General features: G+C 38.3%; 1 protein-coding gene across 1 annotated transcript; it reads right to left on the reverse strand.

Moving 5' to 3' along the window:
• Nucleotides 1–596: 596 nt before the first annotated feature.
• On the reverse strand, nt 597–26,815 carry SLC7A6 (solute carrier family 7 member 6). Its single transcript, XM_057425424.1, has 10 exons — nt 26,634–26,815; nt 19,923–20,495; nt 16,821–16,946; nt 14,879–15,023; nt 13,107–13,230; nt 5,596–5,699; nt 4,741–4,837; nt 3,728–3,877; nt 2,819–3,002; nt 597–1,462 (listed from the first exon to the last, which is right to left on the reverse strand). The coding sequence occupies exons 2-10, from the start codon at nt 20,452–20,454 to the stop codon at nt 1,383–1,385; spliced, it is 1,542 nt and encodes a 513-aa protein (XP_057281407.1). The 5' UTR covers nt 20,455–20,495; nt 26,634–26,815; the 3' UTR covers nt 597–1,382.

Raw genomic sequence — 26,815 nt, forward strand, 5'->3', positions numbered from 1 at the left:
ATTTTACTTTACATTCATAGATCTTTAAATTAATCTTACCTGTTTGGGCATACTAACTATTTCAGCACTCTCCCACCCGAGTCTGTAAAAAATAGCTAATAGGATGTTAGATCAACACCATTCACAACCTGTAGGTTGCAGCAGAGACTTTAGGTAAATTAGGTTTGACTGGTGATGTCAAGGTAGTGGAGGCAAAATTTTTTTTCCTTGGTTTTAATACTGCTGTTAACCTGTGCCACAGCCCTAAGCCTGTTAAAGCTATTCTTGCTTACTGGACAGATGTCTTAACATACTGAATTTATTCTAATCATATGGAAGATTAAAAGCTATATTATAATAACTAAATGCTAATTTTCATCAAATACCGAAAGATCCTACGTGTTTACATGCCAAGTGGGCACAGAATTCCCCAGCTGATACAGAACTTTTACTTCTGCTATAGAAGCAAAAAAGAAAGCGGTTTGTTCTGTGAGGTTTTGGATGGCCATTTTATAGTGAATTTAGACACAGAGCTTTGTGACAAATTTAGAAACAGAGCTTAGTACTGCTGAGGCAACACAATGTGTGCTTACTGAAAAAAGTTCAGAAACAAACGCTTACAAGCTTCAAACACCATTTTAATTTTGAAATTTTCATAAAGCCTAACAGAAGTTGACCATGTGCTAACAAGCTAACAGGAAAGAATCATCAACCTTTAATCAAATCTTTAGTGCCAAGGTGCTTTCTTGATTATGTCCTTGCCACACTTGGCACACTTCCACACAGCATATGGAATAAAATACTTATCTTCAAGGGAGAAAGTTGGTTCAGTCTTTAAATAATGTAGCACAACTTTAGCTCATTTTTCTGCTATAGTGACTAATAAGGTAGTTTGTTGTGACCAGGTATCTTCTGTGATGAAAACTGAGCACAGCAAATAATTTCATGCAAGCATCCATAGAATTAAACTGGAAACGGCTTTTGGTCTTCTGAGTCAAAGTGGTTTTCAGTCTAACTTACCAAATGCATTACTTCACCACCTGGTTCTGCAAAAATCTAATTTGATCTATTAGCTCTAATCATTTGAATACCAATTCTGGAAAAGGAACAGTATTGACGCATAACTTGTGTGCCTGAACTGAGCAGGTAATCAATATCCAATGAGAAAAAAAAACCATGCCCTGAAACATGCCACAGTTCAGAAGGGTGAGGCGAGGGTGTGATCTGTGTGGGAATCCAACTGCAAGGAAGTACAGTTTCAGTGTTTCTGAAAGATCACTGGGAACAGTTTTTCTTGTTTGTTTTGTTTTTTTCCAGTCCCACCTCTTCCCTTTTGTTGTCATAATTGCTTTAGCCTCCCTTCTGTTTCTTGTAATGGCTTTGAAATATTTGTTGGATTTGATCTATAACTTCTTTTCTTCACTTGGGTCCATCTCTGTTAGAACACAGTAACAGAGCAGCTGCATGTTTCGTGTGACTGCACCTGCATAGGAGATTGGAGATAAATCAGAACTGCCACCTATCTCAACTCTTAACTACACAATATGCATCTGACTAAGGAAAACTAGCTGTCAAGAATGCTGCCTCACCTCTTCAGGGAAACAAATTATAAAAGTTACTACAGAATATTGTTTTCTACACATTTTTTTTTTAAACAAATAATGTTTAGATTTGTTCTGTTGATATCCTAGAGTATTTTTATTGTTGGCACCCTGCCAAATTGTCGTGGTTTAAGCCCAGCTGGTAACTCACAACCACGCAGCCGCTCGCTCACTCCCCCTTCTGCTCCCCTCCCAGCGGGATGGGGAGTAAAATCAAAAGAATGTAAATCGCACAGGCCGAGGTAAGAACAGTCTGGTAACTAAGGTGTAGTATAAAATTACTACTACTACTACGAGAAGTAACACGGGGAGAGAATATAAACTAAAAAGGAAAAGAAAAACAATAAATAAGCACAAGTGACACATGATACAAACTGCCCACCACCCACTGACCGATACCCAGCCTGACCCAAGCAGTGATAAATCCCTTCAGGGTAACTCCCCCCTGTTTCTATACTGGGCATGATGTGCTGTGGCATGGAATACTCCTTTGGCTAGTTTGGGTCAGATGTCCTGTCTCTGCTTCCTCCCTGCTTCTTCTGCCCCTCACTGGCACAGCATGTAATATATATATATAAATCAGCATACCCCTTTAACTGGCTCTGGCTGGGATGCAGTTAACATTCTTCGCAGTGGCCCATATGGTGCTGTGTTTTGGATCTGTGGCTCCAACAGTTTTACACACCAATGTTTTGGCTATAGCTAAACAATGCTTGCACAGTATCAAGGCTTTTTACTTTTTTCCCCTTCCTTTCTGCCCTCCCTCAAGCAGAAGAATGGGGATAGGCATGGGCAAGAAGTTCAAAGGGGAGATGGCCAGAACAGCTGACCCAAACTAGGCAAAGAGGTATTTCAGGCCATACATTTTCTAGTTCAGATATAAAAACAGGTAGAGGAAGAAGTGGGAAGGTGTCCCAAAAGGTGACCATTGCTTGGAATCTGGTTGCATACAGGCCTGCCTGTGGGAGGTGGCGATTATTGCCTTTGCAGCAGTAGGTTTTCTTCCCCTCTTTCCTTCACTTACTAAACTGTCATTATCTTGACCAACAAGTCTTCTCACCTTTGTTCTTCCTATTCTTTCCCTCATCCTGCTGGGAGGGATGGTGGTGAGAAAGTGACTCTGTGGGTACTTAGCTGCTGGTTGGGGTCACCTGATCACAACATTTTTCATCAACAAACTGAGATTCACTTATTTAATTTTCCTCTTTCCTAACACCTCTGTCTATAAAGAAACTTACCTAAAATCTTGTTGACAAACCGAGGTCTCCTTGATGCAGGTAAATAGACTCCCAAGAAAAAGACTGGAATTCCAGATAAAGCAATGGCAATTCCAATCAACGAATTTATAGTATCACTATAGAGTGGCACTACCACCAGAAATACTGTGCATATACAGAATATTATTGGGAAAGCCACACTCAGCTGGAGAGAGAAAAACAGAACAGAATGTTTTAATATCTGTCGTCTGCAGTTACATTTTGGTGACAGTTACAGACTTCTCCCTCTCTACCCTTTGTGAAACTACCTGCTCTTCCTCTTTTATATCTGGCTATTTGGAACCATAAGCAAATTGCAGAATTATTCTTGAACAGAATTGCTGCTAAAAATTGCAGAAGTAATCAAGTGTGGTAACTCTGCTGTGCTGCCAGAAACTGCATAGCAGCACAAAGTGCTGTTAGATAAATCAAATAAAACTGAGGAAACAAGAATGACTTTCTCATGCAGAGCATCAAGTTAAACTACAAGAAGATGGTTAAGAGGATCAGACATTGAACTGAAACGCCATCAGTATGAAATGTGTTCCACATTGACAGAATCAATTAACTTTAGCATTCCTAATTAGAGATCACTAATCCAAGAGAAAAAGCTAACTACTATGTTAACCTTTTCAGACATTCTCCAGTTGATGAGAAGGGCTACTGATTGAACTAATGGGCAATAAAAGAATACACTATTACAACAATCACTTATTCTCATCTAGCAGACAAACTGGCTTTCACAGCACAATAGAAAATGGAAGTAATGTTTTATGTCCTGTTCAATTTGTAATCTTTAGACATACTATGTATGGTCCAGATTTTAGACAGTACTTTTACATTATGTGGAAGACAGATATTTTAAACAATTCTGTAATAAATATATACTACCTTAAGAGGCCTGGGTCGATCTGGTTCTTTCCAACGCAGATATAATTGCCCAGCAATGGACAGACCAACAAAAAACCAGTAACTGAAACTGAAGTAATTAATAAGCTTGAAGACATCTTCCACAGCCAGGTATATAAGGGTCATAACACACTGTCAGAAAAAAGAGTGAGCTGAACAACAGAAGTTTGGAACTTATTGTTTATGCTGCTTTTTGACTTAAAGTACCATCTTACAGTCTGGTGTTTGGCACAATTTTATGCCTCAAAAATCACTCTCTCAGAAATCATCTTGATGACAGTACATTAGCTGGCAGTGTGCGCTCACAGCCCAGAAAGCCAACTCTATCCTGGGCTGCAACAAAAGGAGCGTGACCAGCAGGTCGAAGGAGGTGATCCTGCCCCTCTACTCTGCTCTTGTGAGACCTCACTTGGAGTATTGTGTGCAGTTCTGGTGTCCTCAACATAAAAAGGACATGGAACTGTTGGAACAAGTCCAGAGGAGGCCATGAGGATGATCAGGGGACTGGAGCACCTCCCATATGAAGACAGGCTGAGAAAATTGGGGCTGTTCAGCCTGGAGAAGAGAAGGCTGCGTGGAGACCTCATAGCAGCCTTCCAGCATCTGAAGGGGGCCTATAGGGATGCTGGGGAGGGACTCTTCATTAGGGACTGTAGTGATAGGACAAAGGGTAATGGGTTAAAACTTAAACAGGGGAAGTTTAGATTGGCTATAAGGAAGAAATTCTTTAAGGGTGGTGAGGCACTGGAATGGGTTGCCTGAAGAATGCTCCATCCCTGGTGGTGTTCAAGGCCAGTTTGGATAGAGCCTTGGGTGACATGGTTTTAGTGTGAGGTGTCCCTGCCCATGGCAGGGGGGTTGGAACTTGATGACCTTAATTTCCAACCCTAACTATTCTATGATTCTATTCTACATCTGAAGTTCATGATTTTAAGTTTTCTTTTAAATAGTTCCTATAGTCACATCTGAATAGCTGAAAAGCAGTAGTAACTTACATTGAAGAGCAGTGCTGGCACAGGTGTGAACCTGCCTATGTGTATCATAGACAACAGATCAGGAAGGTGACCTTCTCGAGATCCTACAAAAAACAGCCTGAAAAAAAAGCAACCCAACCCAAACCAGAAAACAGTTGTTGATGCCACAGATGAGAGACAATGTATTGCAGAAAACCAAAGGACAATACCAGTCAAAATAATTTATTAAATAAATAATAAATATTATCAACTGCAAATTGTTCTGTATTCAGTACTTCACCAGATCATGTTCATATTGTTCTCAGTACAGAGGCATTGCACATAGATTCAATGGACAAGAAGAATCTTAAAATGCCTGAATTAATCTATTTAAAACTCTCATTAGTCACATCCATAATCAGTGTTCAGAGGCAAGTTTCTGTACTGTATCATCAGCTTTTTGGCTGCAGCTTAATAGCAGCAACAACCTTTAAAACTTTTTAATGAAAAAAAAACCTTAAAGACACTGATTTTAGAAGTAAGTCTTAAGTAAATACATTTGAAAATAAGAAGTTGCAGGAATTACTGTATAAATGAAAATGGAAGATAGCTCAATCCGAAGAATCAGAAGGCCTGAGGACTCACCACACAGACAACGTTCATTTGATCTTTAATTGTACTCTACATACACCTAGGTGTGCTTTGGGAAAGTAAGGCAGTGTTACAGGTGTATGTACACGTGCACAGAGGTTTATTTAGGTCTGTTATTTTATTGTGGCTACTCATTATAGTTTCGGTTACCCAACAATTTTTGCTACTCTCATAAACAGATGAGCATAACAGTAACATATGAAAATACTTATAAACGTTTGTCAAACAGAAAGAGGTATGCACTACCTTGATGATGCTAGAATTGAAGCATTAAGTCCACCAAAACAAGAAAAGGCTACAGCAATGGGAATTGTCCAGCTGAAGATACCAAATACCTGGTCAGCAAATGTCTGATGAAAGGGAAAAAAGAAAGGAAACATGAAAATATCTACAACAAAGCATACATAAAATAATGACATCAGAGCTTTTGTAATAAGTTTGTATGGAAAAATAGTGTTATTGTATGGACAATCCATAACGCAATACAAAGAAGCACACAGCTTATTTATTTATTTATAGATTCTAAATAAGCACAAACTTCCTTGGCCAACCACCTGAACTCACATTTTCTCCTCACAAAGGAAAACAAAAAGGTTTTATAATTTTCTCACCAAACCTAGTATGTTTTATTATCTGAGCTACCCATCTCAAGTGGGACATAGCGACTACAGAGAATAAAGAACAACATTATTACATATACAAAAAGGATAGTGCCACATTGCAGATTATCAACGTAGCCACCATCACACCTACTGCTTATTCCTGATGTAGACTCTATACTGTAGATTCCTAGATTCTAGGAATCTATTTAATTTTCCCTCTTTCTCGATTCCCTAAGCAACACCTTTTCCTTTAGCTCCACCATCAGGGCCTCTGGGCTCTGTCTCACAACATGGCAAATGACAGAGCAAGTATCTGAGTAGCAGTCATTTGTTAGTGTTGCCTGACAATACTGCAGGCCAACTGCAGTGACCTTCTGACACAGAGCTCTGAAACCTCAAAGCCAGCAGCATCAAAGTTTCACAGCAAATGGTAGAAGTCATCGATTGCCAGTGACCTGGGACCTATAATAAAAATGGGTACTAATTTGCAAAATATTGTCCTTGTCAACTCTGCTCAGCCTCCTGGGTGGAGAAAAAAAGGGACAGAGACTTAGAATATCAGACAAAATGTTTGAAAAAAATCAAGAAACTTAACACATGAAGACTGGCAGCTATTCCAAATTCCATCTTGGTCTGAGCACTGTACGTATCTGAACATTATCATGTTTGGAGTTAAGCAAAAAACCACTCATGCTGTGTCCAAAAGATGTGGGTGAAAGCCTTCCTATCCCAATTCTACCTACCAATAGCTAAATTACTTCCACGTAACAGTCATGGTACCAAAGGGACTATGTTCCAAAGTAACAGTCATGGTACCAAAAGGACTATGTCTACATTAGACAGCATGAAATAACTATTTATAGAAACATAAAGGTATATGCTTATGTATAAACGATATTCAAACAAACTCCAAAGACTCTGTGGGTATGAGAACATTTTATACCTCAGGAGGTAGTAGTAATCTAATCTTTTTTATGAACCTTTCTCTAATCACTTTCTTAGCTTTCTCTTGCATACCAATTTCAGCTCCTCAGATGCAAAAAGTATATATTCTAGTTCAGCTTTCTGCAGATCTGTCTTTTCTATTACAAAAATTTTCTTCAGTTTTTAATATTTTAGTATTTCAAAACACCTCCCCTTTGACCTCCCCTTTAGACTACTGGTCTTCCTCATAAGATTCATGAACTAAGGAGTTCAGTCAAAGTCGATCAACATTCAGAACTGGCCTCTGTTTGTAAAGTTTTCTGGATTTTGTCAAATTTTGATTTCATTACTCCAGGAACAAGATCACCCAGAGCAGTGCATTATGATCTGTTATCTGAATGTTTCTGTATGTCAAAAAAAAGACAAAATGACTTAATAAAGTGGGGTGATTTGTTTTGTGAAATGACTGATTGACTTTCATGAGGCAACACCCTTCATATAATGTCAATCTTTAAACCATAAAATGCAGAAAAATTTACTGACATAAACCAAAGCTTGGCCAGACAAAGTTTCTTGTCTTTTATCAGAGGTGACAAAGTGCTTTGTTCAGCACATTATCCAGGTTAAGGTTCAGAATCCAACTCTGCTTAGCCATATACCATCATCTACACTAAAAAGTAAAATTTGTTCCATCTTTATCAGCAAAGGCAGATAGGATTTCCTGTTGCTAAAGGACAGTGTAAAACCATATAATCACTTCAATGGAAATCCTACCAAAGGTTCATCAGAACATCAATTTAGCAAGACAATGCCATAAGAAATGTGTTCTGTATACCATGAATTACCCATTTTCAGTCAATTGAAACTGAACAAGCAACTCATAAGTTTACATTATTGTATATAAAAGATTTCTGCTGCTCAAAAATAAAGAATTACTAGAACCCACAATGCTTCTTTCAGATCCTTGCTGGATCTAAATACAGCTCTGTAAAACTCGGTCTCCCAAAGCAGAACGTAATTCATAATGATCCAGTGAATGAATTAAGACAACTTCTCCACAACGAGAATGAGGACAAGATTTTAACATGCAGTTGTTGTGATACTTTAAAGGATGATTTAAACTTGGACTCCTGATTTCCAAAGTCAAATAATAAGTGACATTACTAGACATCAAACTTCAAAGCATTTTTTAATATAGAAAGTTAAGATGAATTCACTTAACAAGATGTTATAGAATTAAGATGTTAGTAAAGTTGCCTAAAGGATAAGCATTTAGATAAGTAATATTAACAGCTAAAGAGGAGAGAGAAAACGTATGAATGTAATCTTATGCTGCATGATGCAAATTAGCTCATATATCATTTGAAGAAACTTCTTCTCCCAAAAGGCAGGTTCACTTCTTCTTTGCAAGTTTCCCCCATCTCCTTTTGAAACATCCAGTAACAGGCCACTGTGGAATGCCAGATGTGGGACTAACTCAAAGACCACTTCCATGCTATAACGCATACCTTATCTTTCTAAGATATACTAATACCGTTACACACATCCTGGAAAGCAGCAATCATTCCCATGAGATGTTAAAACCACAAAGAGTTAAGACAAAGCTATGGTATCACTGCCAGAAATTGTATGCAAATCAAGATATTATAGATTCAATGTATTCTGAATGCAAGCCTTATGATGTATAACAACTGTTAATCCAGCTCAAAGTCTAAATAATTAATTTCCCTAGATCTGTACAAGTCAGACATCTCAAAAGAGAATAACCTAGTGACAGCCTTTACCAAACACTCATTTCTGATGTACTTTCTAACACTGTGGTTTGGAGCAAGGGATGGAGCATTAACTTCAAGAGCTTAACTTTTCCCTAAGTAGGTAATGCAAAAGAGTATTTTAATCGATAATGTTCTAAAAAGTTCAGCTTGGTTTGCCAAGTAGATAAGCCTGCAAAATGATTTTTCAGCAAAACGAAGTCGAGGGTACTTAAGTTTAGCTAAACTTTCTGGTGACACCAACAAACTTAACATGACAAGTACAGACCCACCTGCCTTTATGCAGGTGTCTTCTGACACACTTTAGCCACACATCTAACATCAAAATCAGCCAAGTTCCTGTATTACTACTCAGACAATAAACACACCTTTGCACTTCAGAGTACACATTTATAAATCCTTCAACACTCCCATTTTAACAGATGCCAAGAAATGTCTTCTCCAGAGCTGAGCTATACCCTCTACAGTGTCTCTTGCAGGAAGCGTTACTGAAGCATAAGCAGAACTGGCTACAATTAGCATTCAACCGTGTGAATATGTCAGAAGATTATTCTGAATAAGAAGGAAGGTCAGAAGGAAGTACGAAAAAGCAAATTATCAAGCACATACACCACGTGCACTGTATCAAGAGGAAAAAAAAAGGAGGGAGAAGAGTTAGTGCCTGCTTTCTGCTAAAACTGCAATTGTACAATCACAGATCCTCCACAAATGAGGCAGACCTGGGCTCTGAACTGAGCACCTAACCAATTCCATTTTAACTACCACTACTTCTGGGAGTAGTGCATTTATAAAAACAAATGAGCTGGCAATAGGGAAAAGACTGGAGCATTTGCAAGGGTGTGCGGAGGATGACAGAGGAGCCTACCTGGAGGCAGCTATAGCAGAAGTATTTAGTCCACCATAACAGGAGAAAGCCACCGCTATGGGGATGGATTTCTTCTCAGGTTTCTTCTGAGAAAGTCTAAAGAGCAAGAAGGATTAAGACATTAAATTGTCATCTCTGCTACAGTCTGACAAGTCCTGTAGTCCAGACCTGAACTATAACTGCTTCTAACAGCTAGGAAACAGAATTTAGTGGATGATACGCACCTGCAATTACAGATAAAGACCTTTTATGCCCTCCCATTCACTGGACATGTAAGATATACACATACATGCACACTGCAGAAAGACATGCACCTGGAATTGTTCCCCTTTGTTCTGACTGGTTTGGGGATTTTTTTCCCAAACCATCAACAAGGAATAATAATGAAAGAAGAAGTTTCCAGCAGTGCACTTCTCAGCTGAACTGCCCTTATTTCATCATGACTAAAATGTTACATTACTCCCAGAAGAATGGTCAAAACTGAATTACAGCTTTGTTTCAAGATATGAATGACTGATTTGACATTTTATTTTTATCTTGGGTTAGTCTGATCTCATGATCATTTGCTGATAACTTGTGACTGGTTTGCAAGAACACTTTTTTGTCTTTTTAAAGGCTCGAACAACTGTTCTATACAAACAGGTTAAACTAAAAGCAGTGGGAACTACCACTACACAAGCTGCCACAATAAAACACACATGATACTGCCTCACACCAGCAATTCAGGCACAGAGATAATTAGAAAGACCCACATTTATGTTACGAATCACAAGAGGAAAACTATTTCACCACTTAACTGCACACAAAAAGTGCTCTTAGAAGCACACAAAAACTGTCAGACTACACGCAGAGGATATGGAGCTGTGAACACATGCTAGGCTGGCAAAGCACTAAATGGTACTGATCAGGTGTATAAATGCAGACAGAATGTAGACTAACATGAGTAAGAAGCTTACAGAAAACTATATGCCAAACGTATGAGATGTATCTATTAGGCTTAAAAGGCAGCTACAAAGCCTCTTTATGTAGCTCATTTCAAGATCCTATCACATGTGAGCTTTTCCAGACTCAGTTCTGTAATACTCTGAAGTACCGAGGCCTGAACAACTGGTCTGGAAGCAAAGCTGACCTCTGGATGAATCCCACACCCCAACAATGTATACATCTAAAATGCACAGTATTAATCATATATGCAATGTATTATCTATTTTAGTATGAATACGCCAATCTATGAAAGCTTTGCTGTAATGCTTATTGTGTAATAGTAACCAGCAGAATAATCCTTCTTTATTTAGAGACATACTGCAAGGCCATGAAATCAGGTGTCTGACCTTGCTGAAAAAATAGATAAGAGATACTCTCTTGTTCAGAAATATGTGGTCAAAGCTGAAATAGATGGAGATACTCCCTTGGGCTCCTCCTTAAGTCCTGGCCAGGCTTTGGGTGGAATCCAACAGGGAGGGTGTTTCCACACTTGAAGTTCTGCCAGTGTTTATTCAACTATGTAAAAGCTGGACCCTCTTGCAGCAACTTTGGAGACCTCATCTACAAGTGGATGCGCTATGCAGGACCTCCCAACTGCCAGGACAGGTTCTTCAAATCCTCACTGCAACCGGGGCTCCCCAGTGACTGCATATCTGCATAATAAGGGCAACTGGTGATGAAGCTTTCTCACTACAATTAGCCTTGTGTAGTAACGATTAGGTGCATTACCCTGCTTATTTGTTTTGATGCTTAAAACTAGAGTATAATAAGCTTATTGTTTTAGCAAAATGCATTACTTCTGTATTATCTTGACATAGACAGTAAAATAAGCCTACTGTTGTTGGTGTCAAGTGTCCTTTCTGTTGACCTCAGCACCTGGTAAAACATACTCTTACCCTGAAAGCTGTACAGAACAATGAATATCTACAAGCAATCTGACTAGTATCTCGGAAGTGCAGTGAATTCTGCTTTGACTTTTCTCTTAAGGCAGAGTATAAATACATTTCCACATAACAGTATGATTTGGCAGTAAAAACTACAGTCTGTTTTCTCAGTTTTTAGCTTCTCAGGCCTCTAAGGAGCTACTTCCTAAAAGAAACAAAGAAGCTCTGATTTATGGCAACCAGGAAACCACACATGCAAAAAAGCCACTGAGTAGATGAAGTTTCTTTCCGCTGCCGTAATTACATTTGTCAAGATACTGTACGACAAACGTTCAAGTTTGACCAAATTAGATTTAACATCATATATATGTTAAATAAAGGAAAGAGAGTGCACATCAACTGAAACAGAGTCAGAAGTTTGTTAACGGTGCAAAAGAAAGCAATTTAAACATTCAGGTTTCCTGTAATTCTTGCTTCAAGCACCATCCTGTTGATTGATTCTACTCAAACAGACATAATTGTCTCCTTGTATTATTGGCAATGCCTTTTCTGGAAGAAGAACGTACCAGTGCAGTGCAGGGTCCAGTATGAAATTCTCTCTTCATCTTGAGGTCACTCAATAAAATTTTACAGCTCTTACTGGAAACAGCATTACTTTACTCCATTAATATACTGCATGCCCACTGCATATGACATGTCACTTCTACATGGTCCACATTAAGATTACAGGTGCCAGCTCCAACAATAAAACAGTTTCTTTTATGTCTCCATGAAGGTCCTGAAGATCTAAATTTTCTCAGGTGTTCATGCTGTTCTTAGCATTTTCAATAACTAGCTGTAGAACAAGAGTTCAGTGTTTTCCAAAGTCTCTTACCTTCCTCATAATGAAGATTATTACGTAGCACTCTTTTGAGTTCTAGCTCAGGTTTTCAGCTTGGCCTCCAAAGCCAGAGACTTTAACCTAAGTGGCAACAGAAGTGCTATCTCCAAGAAAGCAAGCTAACCAGCTCTCTTCTAAATGCAACTGCCTGGCCCAATGAAGATTTCTTCCATGATAAAGTTTAAAATGTGCATTTCATCCAAAAGAACCTTAGTGGAAGGCGTCAATGTGAGAAAACAAGAGGGACACGACACCAGCAGCCAAAGAGAAGCAGATTTTCCTCTTCAGAAAAGAAACCAGTGACTGGCCAAACGAAAGAAGAGAAGTAATACCCAAAAGGTCTAAGAGTAACTTCAGAAATTCTGGCTGAATTCAGTTAGAAGAAAGACACTCATCATCACTAAGCTATATGCCAAAGAAGAACAGCTAAAACACAGCCTCCCACATTCCTCATTTACTGAGGAAGAGGGCACGCTGAAGCAAAGCAAGTCCGCTCTTCAATATGAGCACATCAGGGTAAACTGGATTGATCAAATGGCACTCAAAGATGCACTGAAGTAGTCACCTTTTTCCCAACTCTCCCACCGAATCTGTACAGCGCCAAGAAAGATAACAGCCAGTTATCATGCAGTACAACCGTTTGCTTCAACCAGGAATCATTTTTAGGTGTTCCAAGTGAAACACTTGTTTCCAACTATAACAGGCTAAACTGGAAGATGAACTTCAAGATTATATTATTCATGATGAGCTCTTTTGTCCTCAGCTGTTTTGTAATCAGGAAACTAGGGATTTTTCCTGGTTTGTTTCTCAAAATCAAATGCATCCCTAAAAATCGAAAAGTCTTACCACTGCCACAGCATCACTGGAAAGAACGGCTTCAACATCCAGAACTGTATAGTAAGCTATATTGGTCATAATGTAGATAACAGTCACAATTGGCATAGACACTGCAATAGCCAGGGGCAGGTTCCTGTAAGATAAAAACAAAACCAAACCCACAACCCAGGCGAAAAAATACATTAGTAACAGAATAAACTTACTTATTGAAATTCCTTACCTTAAGAGATTAAAAAAAAACAAAAAACGGAATAAAGATTTCAAAACAGGTATCTCTGGCAGACTTTTATTTCTGTCAAAACTAGAAATTCTAATGTATAATACTGGGAAAGAAATCTAAGATTTTGCAATAACTTAAAACCTAAATTAAGCCTAAAAATGGATTCTGCGCAAGGGCTCATCAAGCACCCTAGCCTCAGAGTTTCCAGACCCATAACAGCCTTCAAATTTACATGCTTTAAATTATTTCCTACTGGCCATGTTAATTACCACAACTAGAACACACAGGGCAGAGCTCTGAGCCACTGTATTTATTCTCCTTAAGGAATGCTACTGTTGTTCTAGCACCTACTTCTACAAATGATGCAGGGAGATCACCTAAACCAAACCAAACCCCCAGTCTTCTCCTCTATACTCACTGCAGAAAACTATCTGGGTGGTGCAACTGCAGAAAACAGAGATGCAGAGGGCAGATCCAAAATTGCTACACAGCTGTGAATCTCAAGATGTGGTGTTCCTTACTAGCAAACACATCTAGAAAGTAGCGCAGAAGAAGTCTAGAGTAACATGAAAACCTCTAGATCTAAACAGGCATGATTTAATTCAAAACTGAGATAAACTCACAGCCCTGAGTCTGCAGCAACACAGGGATAAACTGCAGACCAGAAGCAAACTTTCAATTTTAGGCTTTGGCTTTTCTCAACCTTATTTTTCCCCAAAGCTCACAGGGATATTCAAATGTCCCAAAAGCGGAAGCAGAACTGAGTGTTACTCTCACATTTGCCCAGTTTGAAATCAAACACAGGATGGTGACTTGGATGAGCATTTGCCATGAACATGGTTTTCAGTAACAATAAAAAACTAACAAAGCAGAAAAATGAAATGCACTTTGGAAGTTTCCTCAAAAATTTCAAGAGGCCCAGAACTCCAGCTGGTGCTGTCTGGTGCTGCGGAAGCTGAAAAACACACACAACAACCCCCCCATATAAATCAGTAAATTAGTAACTAGGAGTTCTGACTCTCCTTCCAGGTTGTACACTCACAGTAAGAGACCTGTGAATCTCAGTGAAGAGAAGAAATGTAATTAGAAAAGCACTTAGAAATTAACTTGGAATGGCATTTTAAGGACTTTGCATCACCTAAGATTAAAGCCAAGGGTCTCTTTCAAATTTGATTTCTGGATTGTAGCTTTTGACTGGACAAGCATGAGGGTACTACGAATCAAGTGAATATGCAAAACATTTAATTCTTGGAGTAATTTTATATAAGTCTGGAACATCTCATTATTCCCAAAAACAGACAACATAGAAAGCTGAAATCTGAAGTTCACTTCATCAGCTTCAACTGTTACAAGAACAATGCCTATAAATAGCAGATGTTCTCACCTTCCCCCTGCCCCTGCCTTCTTTTTAATGGCATTTAAAACTAATGAATCTTCACTAGTAGCTGTTCACAGCCTTATCAAGTACAGAGCAGTTCTACGCATTTTTGTATAAGCTCAGAACAGCCACAAAACAAGCAATTTGGGAACTATTCAGGTTTAGAAAGCTCAAATTGCTTACCTTTCTGGGTTTTTTATTTCCTCTGTTACAAAATTGAGTGTATCCCAACCAGAGTAAGAGAACAAGGCAGAGTAGAGTGCAAGGGAAATGTCTCCAATATCAAAAGAGGATCCCTCAAAAGAGTTCTCAAAGTGCGATGAATGTCCTGTGTGTGGAAAAGATGCAGTGAGGTGTAGGATAATAAAATAAGCTAGTAATATTTTTTTCTTCATTTTGGCACACAGATACAAAAAACCTTAGAAATACTAATTCCTTCAAAGTGCTTATTAAACTTTTTCCAGTTCTACTCTGTGTGTCAGCCATGACAATAAGCATGGCATTTAAACTACTAAAAATTATGCTCTGTGCATGATACTGTTCTATAATAAAACGCTTTGTCCATAATGGCACAATAAATTCATGAACATTAAGTACAGACTAAGCTACAAACAACCGGCAATGACTCAGGCTAAGGGTATTTTATATAACATATATATTTACAATCTATTCTGTCCTTCTACATACTTCTAAGTTTTCAATCATTTAGCCTGTTCAGAAAATAAATATTAGTTAGTTTTGGATGACAATAAAAACAACAAAAAAACCCAGTAACTAAATAGATTTTTAAGTTTCACCTTTGAAAAATAGAAAACCAAGAGCAATTAACAGAATATAAAATACTATTATTACATGATAAAATTTTCCCAACCTAAAAGTGCATGGGTCTTTTGCACCAGCATTTGTGAGAACTTGTGCTATCTTTTGACTTTAAGCAAGTCAAGACAAACTCATCAATGGCATTTTTTTATATATTCAGACTAATTTACATATACAGGCACACGTGAACAAAACCACCCAATAGAGAAAGGTGAGTTACTATGTAATTCCAAAACGTGCCCTGTACTGTGCATCCTGAAATATTTAGACTTCATCAAAACGAGCCAGGGAAGTATTTCTGGCCTCTAGGATATTTTCACTTATTTCTCTTCCCCACTTTTTATCCTCATCAGACATGTGCTATTGCACAGACATAGGCAGAGTAACTGCTGAGTTAAAAACAGAAAATGGAGACAATGTCAAGGAAATAAGTAGTGAACAAGCTCAGTATCTACAAAACAAGGGACGGACAGACGTACTAAGGATTAAGCATCCTAGCATGCTGCTCACATACTCTTGTTCCATTCAGAATAATTATCTTGATCATGGACTTTCAACAATAACTGGTTAGAACAAAGGACACAAACTGCCAGGAAAGACCTTTATGGCAGCTTTGAAAGCAGAATAATTTTTTTAAAGCTAACACACCAATAAATTCTCCCTAAAGCAAGGACTAAGAACAAAACTGAATTCAGAATTCCTCCAACTTGAATGCTTATTGCCAACACACACACAAATCAAATAAAAATAAATTTTAAAAAATCCAAACCCCAGCAACTTTCTAATTTTCAACAGCTATAAGAGAACTCAGGATATGAACAAAAAAGAGCTGAGGTTTCAGAGACCTACTGGCATGTTCTTACAAATTTATTTTTACTTTAATTTAGTCACTTCCAGACTTGCACAAAATTCATGGGGGGGATGATGAAAAATCAGTTGATCTCATTGTAAAGCACTATGTTCCCTACAGAAATCTACAGCTTCCTCTGCTCCCACTGTATTTTGCTAGCTCTGTATTTTGCTGTTTTCATTTCCTCTATTATTCTATACTGCAGGCTGTAAATTCCACAACACTGCTGAGCAATCAGTTACCTTCTTTTACCCAGTTCAAAGTCAACTGAGATAGGATAGCTTCTCATGATATAATATCATGATAATGCCTAACATTGGTATTACTGGTGTTTTCAAAGTGGCTATATTATGCTCTACCAAGGCATTTAAGAACACATACAGAGGTTTTTTACAGTCTTTAGCTACCCAGTTAAACTGATAAATACAAACCTTTGCTTTAATTTTATAAGCTTACCCTGGCATATTTTAACAAGTCCAGTTATGATGATGACAATAAGAGCAGTAACTTTAGCATAAGTAAATATATCCTGTACTCGTGTTCCCCATTTAACGTAGGCACAGTTTATAAACGTTAGAAGACCTGTGAAGGGGAGGAGGGGAAAAAAAAGAAAGACAAATTAAATTACTATTTGAACAATATTTGGTTTAATCCATTATTTGAAGATTTTAAATTGCAATCTAAATATACACTTACATGTTATACTAACACTTAGGTTAAATTCAGCAAAATACACATTGGTACTGAAAATACATTTTTAAACAAAACAGCAGGAAACAGATGTTCTAAACCTAATGTTTCAAAAGATGGAAGAACTTCCCCTACTCTGATTATATGCCCATTTTCTTAACACTACGCCTCATCAGCTGCACCCTGCAACTACCTTGAAGCTAAAGAAACCACTAAATGAATTAATTAATATTTATATATCAATATTGTTCTGATAAATTAAAGATTACCTAGAAATTCCTTTAGGCAAGCAGGCTAGTGCTTAAGAAAGTTTATCCTCCCCTGTTAGGCTGAGTTCAACATCCATGGAGTTTTTGCAATACTGAATATGGTCACAGGCAATTCAATAATCTTTTCCAGTTGCATTAAACTGCATTACTAAGTGAAGTTAAAACAGATCTGATCAAATAACATTACAGCTAATGTGATATTAATCTGTATTTTTAAGAACTGGTAGTAAGTAATGACTATCCTGAGTGTATTTCTCCCTCTATCCAAAAACAGTGTCAAGGCCTATTTCACAAGATTGTAGTGGAACTTGAAATTAGACTCATTTCAACAGTTTTCACAAATATTTTAGTAACAGTGGCTGACTAAACTTACTCACATGATCAACTTCCCCAATAAACACTTTTCAAACTATTGTTTAAATACGTTGTTCTCATGGCTTTCAACATTTTGCTTTTGCATTTATTACTTGTTCCTCTAATGGAGAGCCAGCCAACCTCTGCCTGAACTCAAATGCTGAATACAGAATATGATTCACTATCTTCAGTTTACTGAACAAAATACATGTATTTGTTATCCAGATTATAATTACATTATTCATTCTTACCAGGAAGTTTAAGTATTACCCCCAAATCTCAGGTTTTTCTCTAGCTAGTAAAACAGTGGTTATTTTCTACTGTACTTTTTATCTCCGAACAGTTTTCTTGCACTATGTATTTTAAATATGCATCTAAATGAAAACTAAACTTGATTGTTTAAGGAGTAAAGGAAGTAGCAATCAAGAGTAAATGAAAAGATGTGATATATCATTTCCTTTCCCATAACCGAGATTAATGTGATAATATTAAGATAAAAATGTACTTAGCATAGTTACCAAATAGAAAAGTAATAATTTATAAAAGAAAACAAAAGAAAGGTAATGATCTCAAAAGTATGGCACTGTTATACCAGTCCAGCCAAGTGGAATAGCTGAATGAGATTCCACTGGGCTTGGCATGATGAGGGGAAAAAAAACCATCGCATCAAATTTCAAGTCAGGGCTGCTGCAGCTGCCAAAAAGCTCTCAGGAAAAACAACAACTCTGCTTGGTCTCTGCTATTGAGTTTTCATGATTAGTAATATCTATGGCGTATTTGCTCACAGGGTTTATTTCAGCCTTTTTTTTTTTTTATAGCAGCTTTCATTAGAAGTAACATTATTAATTCCTTATTTTAGTGAGTTAGGGCTTGGTCTGTCCCCAGATGAAATGCTACTTTGTCTCTGGTATCTAAAAAAACTTATAATTAAGAAACTGAATAAGCCACATCTCCTCCCTCTTTCATTACAATTATTCTCCCTTGTTTTCCTCAACTTAATTATTGTTTTGCTCCTTAAAGTCCCTGAGAACTTTAGCAAACTGCCAAGTTTACTTCTGCAGCACCAGATGCCACCTCCATTGCCAAAATGAGTTTTATACAGCATTACTTATCAGTAACACTGATCTCACACTAGATCTAGTATTGTTATTGCTACAGTTTAAAAAAGAACAAAAAGAAACCCCGCAACAAACCCACCAATTCTCACACACAATCTGTAACTTAACCAGTGTTCAGCCTTCCACTCCCAGCAACTTCATTAATAAATTACTAATCATATCTAGAGCTAAAGATTTGACACACAAATCCTGTCAGGCCAGGGAGAAGCACAGGGCTTAACAGAACAGCTAAATGAAGTTGTAGAGTAGAGGTGAGTTTCAGCACTAACACCTAGAGCGGGACAGAACAAGCAGTTAAACCATAAAATGGACTGTTAAATAAAGTTGTTCCACCTGTATGATAGTAATCTTGACATCACATGTCTCCACTAATGAGAATGGTGCTAAATCCCCTCTCTGAGCAACATGCGTAGAGGACATCACATTATCTTTCTACATCTACACTGGAAATGTAAAATATGCACATAAATACTTTTAGGAAATACCTAAAATTAAATAAGACACACACAGTGCAATCATGGTTTCATGCTTTTGATACAGCAGAACAGTCCTCATTTGAAGCAGGTGGACATTGTTCCCCTATACTGACTAACAGAACTGGCTGATTAGAAACGTTTCAATGTTTTATGTGCACACAAAATGCTGCTTTTCAAAACATCTTTACAACAGGTACAGTTAATCATCAGATAAAGAATAATCCTGAATAAATGATCTTTTGAAATCCTACCACATTAAGTATTTATGTATGTTTATATTGAGAGGCTGTTGTAAAATATTTTACACCAGAATTTATAGCACAAGAGCTATTCTACAGCAAGTCTTAGACCAGACCAAGAGGACCTTCAGGTTTGACTGGATATACCTTTGAGGGAAAACAAACTTTTTCCCCCATTTTTGCCATGCAAGTAAACTTGAAAGAGTTAAACACCTTTCCCAAATGAGAAAATGATAATTCATTGACTGAATACCTGCAAGTAATTCATGTGTTGGGAATTCTTGTTTTCCCACTGTAACTCAAACCACTGCAGGTTCAGTATGCAGCAACTCTGAGACTGGGTAGGATTTGCTTTAATAAAACTTAACCCTGAAGAAAAAAGTTACCACAGTAAATTTCAGGAAATACTTACATTCACAAGCAGCTGCTATGAGACGGCAAGCCAAATATGGAGGATCACAAGAAGGGAAGAAAGGTTGAACTATGTAGTTAGCAAAGGTGATGGCAATAACTGCCTGGCTAGTTGGTTCAACAATTAGGAGTGAGGTCCATAAACGGATAAAAGCGATGAAGCTCCCGAAAGATTCCAAGATATATGCATAGCTGGCTCCAGACTTCGTAATAGTGGTTCCAAGTTCAGCATAGCACAGAGCTCCAAAGACTGAAAAAATCCCTCCAATTGCCCAAATTACTAGTGACAATCCGTAAGATTTGCTGTAGATGAGAACTCCTTTGGGAGAGACAAAGATACCTGAACCAATCATGTTGCCTACTATAAGGCTTATCCCATTTATCAAAGATATTTCTTTCTTCAGTTGCATTGTATTTTGGTTTCCATCCTGCATTTCACAGCAGTCACTTGGATCTGTCCTGTCTGATTTATTCACTGGGCTGTATTCAGCCAGTGAACTACGCGACTTTGTACAATCTGTCCTTTCTCCCATTCTGGAAAACCCACGAATTCTCCACGACTCCAAATCACAATCTAAAACAAAACACAGATAGCTAAATTATAACACTTTTTTTATCCCAGGACTTTCTTGCCAAGTCTTCTTTACACCTCTTTACCCTACAGTTTACAAAGGTTGTTTCATATATGTTCTTACACAATGGTAAATTCGTGCATAGTTAAACAGAAAAACCAACACATACAGAGCAAGAGACAAATTCCAATGTAACTTAAACTCAGAAAGGAACTTGTACCTCTAGGGAAAAAACAAAATGAAACAAACCACCCAGACAACCAAAACCATAGGAAGGGCACTATTAAGGGATTCCAGTGTTGAAAAGGAAGAAAGAATAGATGGAAGCAAAGAGAGGTGATATAGAAAGCAAGCACTGTAAAACCAAGTTGGAAGTTCTAAGCATGAACATAGATATACTGCAGTACGAAAAGATTAATCAAATTATTGTACTTATACCTGTAAGTTATGAGTGATCTAATAACAGGGTTGTGCATATTGTTAATACAGTGTAGGCTCCCACTAAGGGCAACGTGAAGAGATACTTACACCAGAATCTCCTTGATTCAGCTCTTAACTTTTAACTGATTCTATAGTTCGCTCCCTCCCCAAAACTGTTCCCAGTTCCCACTGCCTCATTTCTTGGAGTTATCCAAGAGTGCAGGCTGCACGTGAAAAGAACCCACAGTAGTTTAAATCCAAATTCCTCCATTAGCCAACTGTATTTAACAGTATTTAAGAACAAAGAAATTAAATAAACTTTTTCCTCATCTTCAGAATTGACCACTTAGAGAAGAGCCAGGAAATTCTCCCATGCCTTCCAAAAGAAAGTTAACTGCTTAATGACATTCATTAGCACAAAAATATACTGACAATTAGCTGCAATCCTGAATAAGGCCCATTTTATATATGTTCAAGTAAGAAATAATCAATTCAAGGAACAGTCTTGTATGGGAACCAGCTTAAACTGCAGCTGTACCTTTGCTTACTATGAGCTGCTTAGAGAACAAGGCCAACATAACTACCGGGATGCACTACGAGTTATTTGCCCTGCCCCTCACTAAACCCTCAGTGTATTCTTCAGCCATTTACTATAGACAGAAATATCAGTTATAATAAAGCAGCTTAATGGGGGGGGGGGGGGGGGGGGGGGGGGGGGCAGGGGGTAGGAATGAAAAAAAAAATAGTTTTTGCAGCTTTTTGGGGGTAGCACTAATTTGACAAAAGATCTTGTTATTCCAACAATAAACTTATCAACTAAGGGAACAACAACCCTTAGTATGGGGACTTTGAAACAGCAGTTTGGAATCAGCCAAGCTACAGATGTATCAATGCATCAGGTAATATACAAATAGACTAAGTTTTGATCATGCAGAGGCACTCCTTTCTGCAGGGAACTCTTTGTAATCATACTCTTCCTTTACCATAAAGCAACATCTAATAGTGCAGTATAGAAAATCTGACCTGACACCCCTGAACCTTTGAAGAGATGAAAATACTAAAGATTATTTTCAGTTTAGAAAAAAAGTAACTTCCATGGAAATAGAGTACACATCATTTACTGAAACACATTACATCATTCATTTCCAACTCGTGAATCTTCTAGCTTTTTCCACATTAAAATGGAGGCTGTGTTCTATTAAATAATGTAAAATGAGAACCTCAATCTATTTAGTGGGATGCCTCTCTTTCCCTCAATATTTAAAAAACAGTTTAAAGGTGGCTGATTACTAAATACATATTTTATCACTCATACATGAGCCAACATCTTATCTAGTGTCACACATAAAAGCAAGCAAATTGCTTTTAATTAATTAGCAAAGCAAAGTGTCACACATAAAAGCAAGCAAAATGCTTTTAATTAGACTAATAGTTTTCAAACTTCCAGAAATTAAATCTGCTGTTTCAGAACTTAAAAACTTTACTGTTATTATGAAGCATTTCTGAAAAAATTAATTAAGGGAGAGGCATAGACACAGTTTTTACAGATAACTGTGCTCAAAACTGCAATGGATGACAAAAGCAAATTCATGTCATCACCTTGTTACTGGTTCTCCTTGTTACTAACTCTTACATATATCTTGTGCAAAATTCATTTGCAACAACATACTGGTTGATTTCCTGTTACCGGTCTAGTAGAACTAAGTCTTCAAAAAGGCACGTGGCTTGTGAGCTTGTAAGATTATTTGGTTTGCTTTACAAGAGAAAGTTCAGTTATTACTGTGTAACTGAATATAAATTGTTACACTAATCAATTGCAAAATATGATGCAGTCATGAGAAAGCATAGATGTGTAAAACTGCAGGACAACTAATCAAAGCAGATGCCTTCATGACTAATTTGACTGAAAGAAGTGGATGTAAAGAACACCTGTGACGCATCAACACCAAATTTAGTCTCTTCATTTTTATTTTGACTCAGGACATTATTTGCACATGTATTTCAAAAGGCAGATCAGTCTGAACAAATATCAGCAGAAAAAAAAAACAAGAATATTACAGCTTTTACTATGACACCTGACTGACCACTTTGAAAATATACCATGTTCCCTCTTAGCCCTTCCAGGTAAAGGACAAAACTGAGTAATATGTTGAGAATTGACTCATGGATGTAAAGCATCATTTTCATGATATTTATACAGCTTTATGATTTCTTGCTCCACACAGCCAAAATAATTTTCTCCTGAGTGGTACTTATTTGCCAGTTAGCGTCAAACCACACCACCATTTCTTCCTACAATGCTTTTCAAAGAATGACTTGTTCAGAAGCATAAACATTATTACTTTGAATACTCAGACATTTTCATTATTTGATTCAAATCAATCGAATCATTCAAATCAAATCAATCTGACGTGTTCACACACAGGCAGTTTTGCACTAAGAGTCAATGTGATATACCTCATGGTCTGAAGTTCAGAGGTACATTTAATTACCTATAACTACAGACCATGTCACTGTTCAAATGCCTCCACTTCAATTACCAGCACGTGACTGTAATTCTATATTGTCACTGATGACTTTGAATCCTTCTTGCCCTACTCTACCCAGGGAAAAAACAACCACAGTATTGCTCAACCTAGATTGTTTTGTCTCCCAATATTCTTTCTTCCTCTTCGAGTCTGCTTTTGTTTTTCCAAATCTCAGGGATCTGCTGATAACTAGGATTTGCATGAAGGCTGTGCAACAGCTCACTCAAGATTTGGCACTTCATTCTCCTATTTAACTTTGTTTGTTTTATATCCTTAAAGCCTTCAGGGCAGGAATTGCTTATCTGCCCAAGCTGTGTGTTTTGTTACACCACCTCTATGACAGAAACAAACTATTGGCAGTTTTTTCCCTACAAACACTTCACTTAATCTTAACTGGAACTAAAGCCAGCAGCTTTGACCACCTGAAAAAACAACAACAAAAAAAAAACAACAACAAAAAAAACCCAAACAAACAAAAAAAACCCACCACAACCTAAATAAGAAAACCAAAAACCCCACCTACAAAGGAACAGAGAGAGAGATGAGACCAGAGAAAACTGAAGCTATGTCAAGGTTAGCAATATAGAGGGAAAAAACACATATATTAAAATACATTGTTCAGACAGAATGTCTTTTGGAAAGAGGCTTGGAAGAGAAGAACAAACGGCATATATTTTCTAACATACAACAATCTTGTAAGACTGCAGTTAATATAATTTAGAATGATTTCTAATGTTGTCAACGCTTTACCACAGGACTGCTGTGGCTAATGCAGGCTTATGCCTTCACATAACACATGGATTTCCTCACTGTTCACCCTTGGTGCAATACAAGTTTTACACTCTGTTTTTGTTTGTTGTTTTTTTTTTTTTTTGCTGATCACTGCAGTTGTGAGGAATCTTTTTGCTGGTACGTGTAAGATTTTCTTACTGAAATGACACTGTTGTTCATATAGAAAGCTTTGATATGAAATCAGGACAGTGACCTCAAATTAAGATCACTTCATAGTCTCACCAAAAATATACATTCTGATAAGGTCTATCACACTTTGGCCATGTACCAAATGAGCTAATAAAGACTAATGCAGAGTTAGTAAAGCACGAACACTGGGGTTACAGAGTGGCTCTCCTCTAAGAGAGGAGGAAGAGGAACCATCTGCCAAGATCCTCTTCCCCACTGAGCAGGACAGCAGCTGACCTGTCATTTGTTCAACTTGGGGGTGAACCTGCAAGTGGGTTAATGACCAATGAGAAATACCAAACTGCTAAAAGCTTACTATGTTTTGTTGTACTCTTATACAGTGCCTGCTCATTAGCAAATATTTCCAGTGTTCTTGCCTATGTCTTAGGTAGCTGTCTTGCATAAAACACTTGTAACATAGCACTACATAAATACTTCGACTCATATTCACATATACCAGCTGTAAAACTCCTATTTTTGAACACAAAGATTGGTCCTTTGGGTAAGAGTCAGGATTGCCCTACACAGGCAAACAGCATGAAAGTCTTCAGGGAGTTAAGCACCAACAGAGCAAAGGTTGTAAGTCCCAGAAATGCCTACTCCTTGCAGTGTATATATTTAGGCACCTAACAGTCTGAACACCGAAGTGGGAAAGGCTTACAGTTTGTCTAGTCTGTTTTTCTTGTTTCTGGCGAGACAAGAATCACTTCTCCACTATACATACAGTTAGCAGACAGGATGTAATGTAAAGATCTAATCTGTTCAAGGAAGTCTTTTGGGCTCATGGCTATCTTTAGAGCAACAAAAAAACAACTGATAAAATAGAATTGGTTGTAATATCAACTTTTTTTTAAAGGACCAGATATGTTTATTATGTAAAAAGGTATGAAAGAGAATACTCGTGACACAGCTGCACAAGAGATGTTCAGCAAATGCACATACTACCCACATGTTTAGACAAATCCTAAATAAAGCTATGAACATTCAATGAGGGAAAGACCTATGATCAGCTCACAAACAGGTATTAAGTTACAATGTCAGAAACTTTCAAAATTTCCTAAAGTACTAATCCTAGACAAATCCACCTCAGTAATATTAACTAGATTTCAAGCAAAGCTACTTCAAAGTTAGGGAACTGTGCTAGCTAGAGTGGAAAATAACATGCCACTATAACCTTCACACTTGTAATTTGTATTTCCAAGGAAAAAACAGAAGCAAGCTCACAACGGGGGACTTTGTGGTAGACAAGTCTTGGTTTAGACAGAAGTAAGGCTGAGAATTCATGAAGCAGCTGTGATGAGAAGTACCATCTGATGAAATTTATACAATAAGCCCCAGGTAAAAGCAGAAAGGTCGATAACATTGTTAAAATATTTCATATTATTTTTTTATGCTGGGGCACAGAAGTGGAAACCTCTCAGAAAGGAGAAAAGCAATGTCAGAAGGCATATGCTTACCTACAAATCTACACCCACGTGTACTCTTCAGCTGCAACTTTGGAATCATACCTAACCATGCTGCATTTAATACGTGTCACTTAGAAAACACATAAACAACCAAGATCTCTACCAAATGCCAGTAAGCAAAGGAAGGCTCGCCTGAGGGTACTGCTAAATCCACTTCAGCTCCCTGCAACAGCTAATTAACTGAACAGTTATAATTACACGCACCCGCCACCAGAAAACATCCTGTTATAAGCCGAGCGGAGAACCAACCCTTATAACCCGTATGCTGCCAAACTAAATACAACACGTGGCTCCAGAAAGCGTTCCTCAAGCCGACATGTGCGCGACATGATGGGCTGTCACAGACGGGAACGCCTTGAGGAAACCGGCCCTCAGGGTCGCGCCGCGGGAGGGAGGAATTGGGCTTATTTCACCCCAAGGTGGCTTCCTCACCTCCACAGATAGCGGTTACCCTGTTTTCCTTATAAAATAAGCAACGCTTAGGCATATTTTACGCCTCCTGGACACCCCCGGGAGGGAAGCGGCTTGCCCAGCGCCTCGGGCATAAGGAGCGGGGCAAGCCGCTTCCCGCCCGGAGCTGTCAAGGATGAGGCACCCACAGGTGGCTTCCCTGAACCACCCTTAAAAAAATCAGAATTAAATCAAATATACACGGCATTTGTCGCACTGCCACCCCTCACCGGCAACTGAGGCTGGCCGGATGCTGCAGAGAAACGCGATGGGAACGTCCGGGCACGACGTGCCGCGCCCTGGAAGCCAACCCGACCCAAGGTGGGACAGAGACCGCGCCCCGCCGCGCTGCCGGTCTCCGGAACCTCGCCGGCGGCTGTAGCTGCCCGGCCGGCGGCTGTGGCGGCCCACGTTACCTCCCCTCCTGCCGGCAGCGCCGCTGGTGTTCTGAGGATGCTCACTCGTTGCCACAGAGAAACGTCATGGCGGCCGCTCCGC

This window comes from Pezoporus wallicus, unplaced genomic scaffold (assembly GCF_028554395.1).
Source record: "Pezoporus wallicus isolate ANWC-B61680 ecotype Strahan unplaced genomic scaffold, APGP_CSIRO_Pwel_v1 contig_8693, whole genome shotgun sequence".
NCBI lineage: Eukaryota > Metazoa > Chordata > Aves > Psittaciformes > Psittacidae > Pezoporus > Pezoporus wallicus.

Coding starts and splice junctions, on each gene's coding strand:
- SLC7A6 (XM_057425424.1), bottom strand. CDS start 20,454: ATGGGAGAAAGGACAGATTGTACAAAGTCGCGTAGTTCACTGGCTGAA. Junction 4,838..5,595: donor TCAATTCTAGCATCATCAAG/GTAGTGCATACC, acceptor CTTTTTTTTCAG/GCTGTTTTTTGTAGGATCTC. Junction 3,878..4,740: donor TGCCAGCACTGCTCTTCAAT/GTAAGTTACTAC, acceptor TTTTTCTGACAG/TGTGTTATGACCCTTATATA.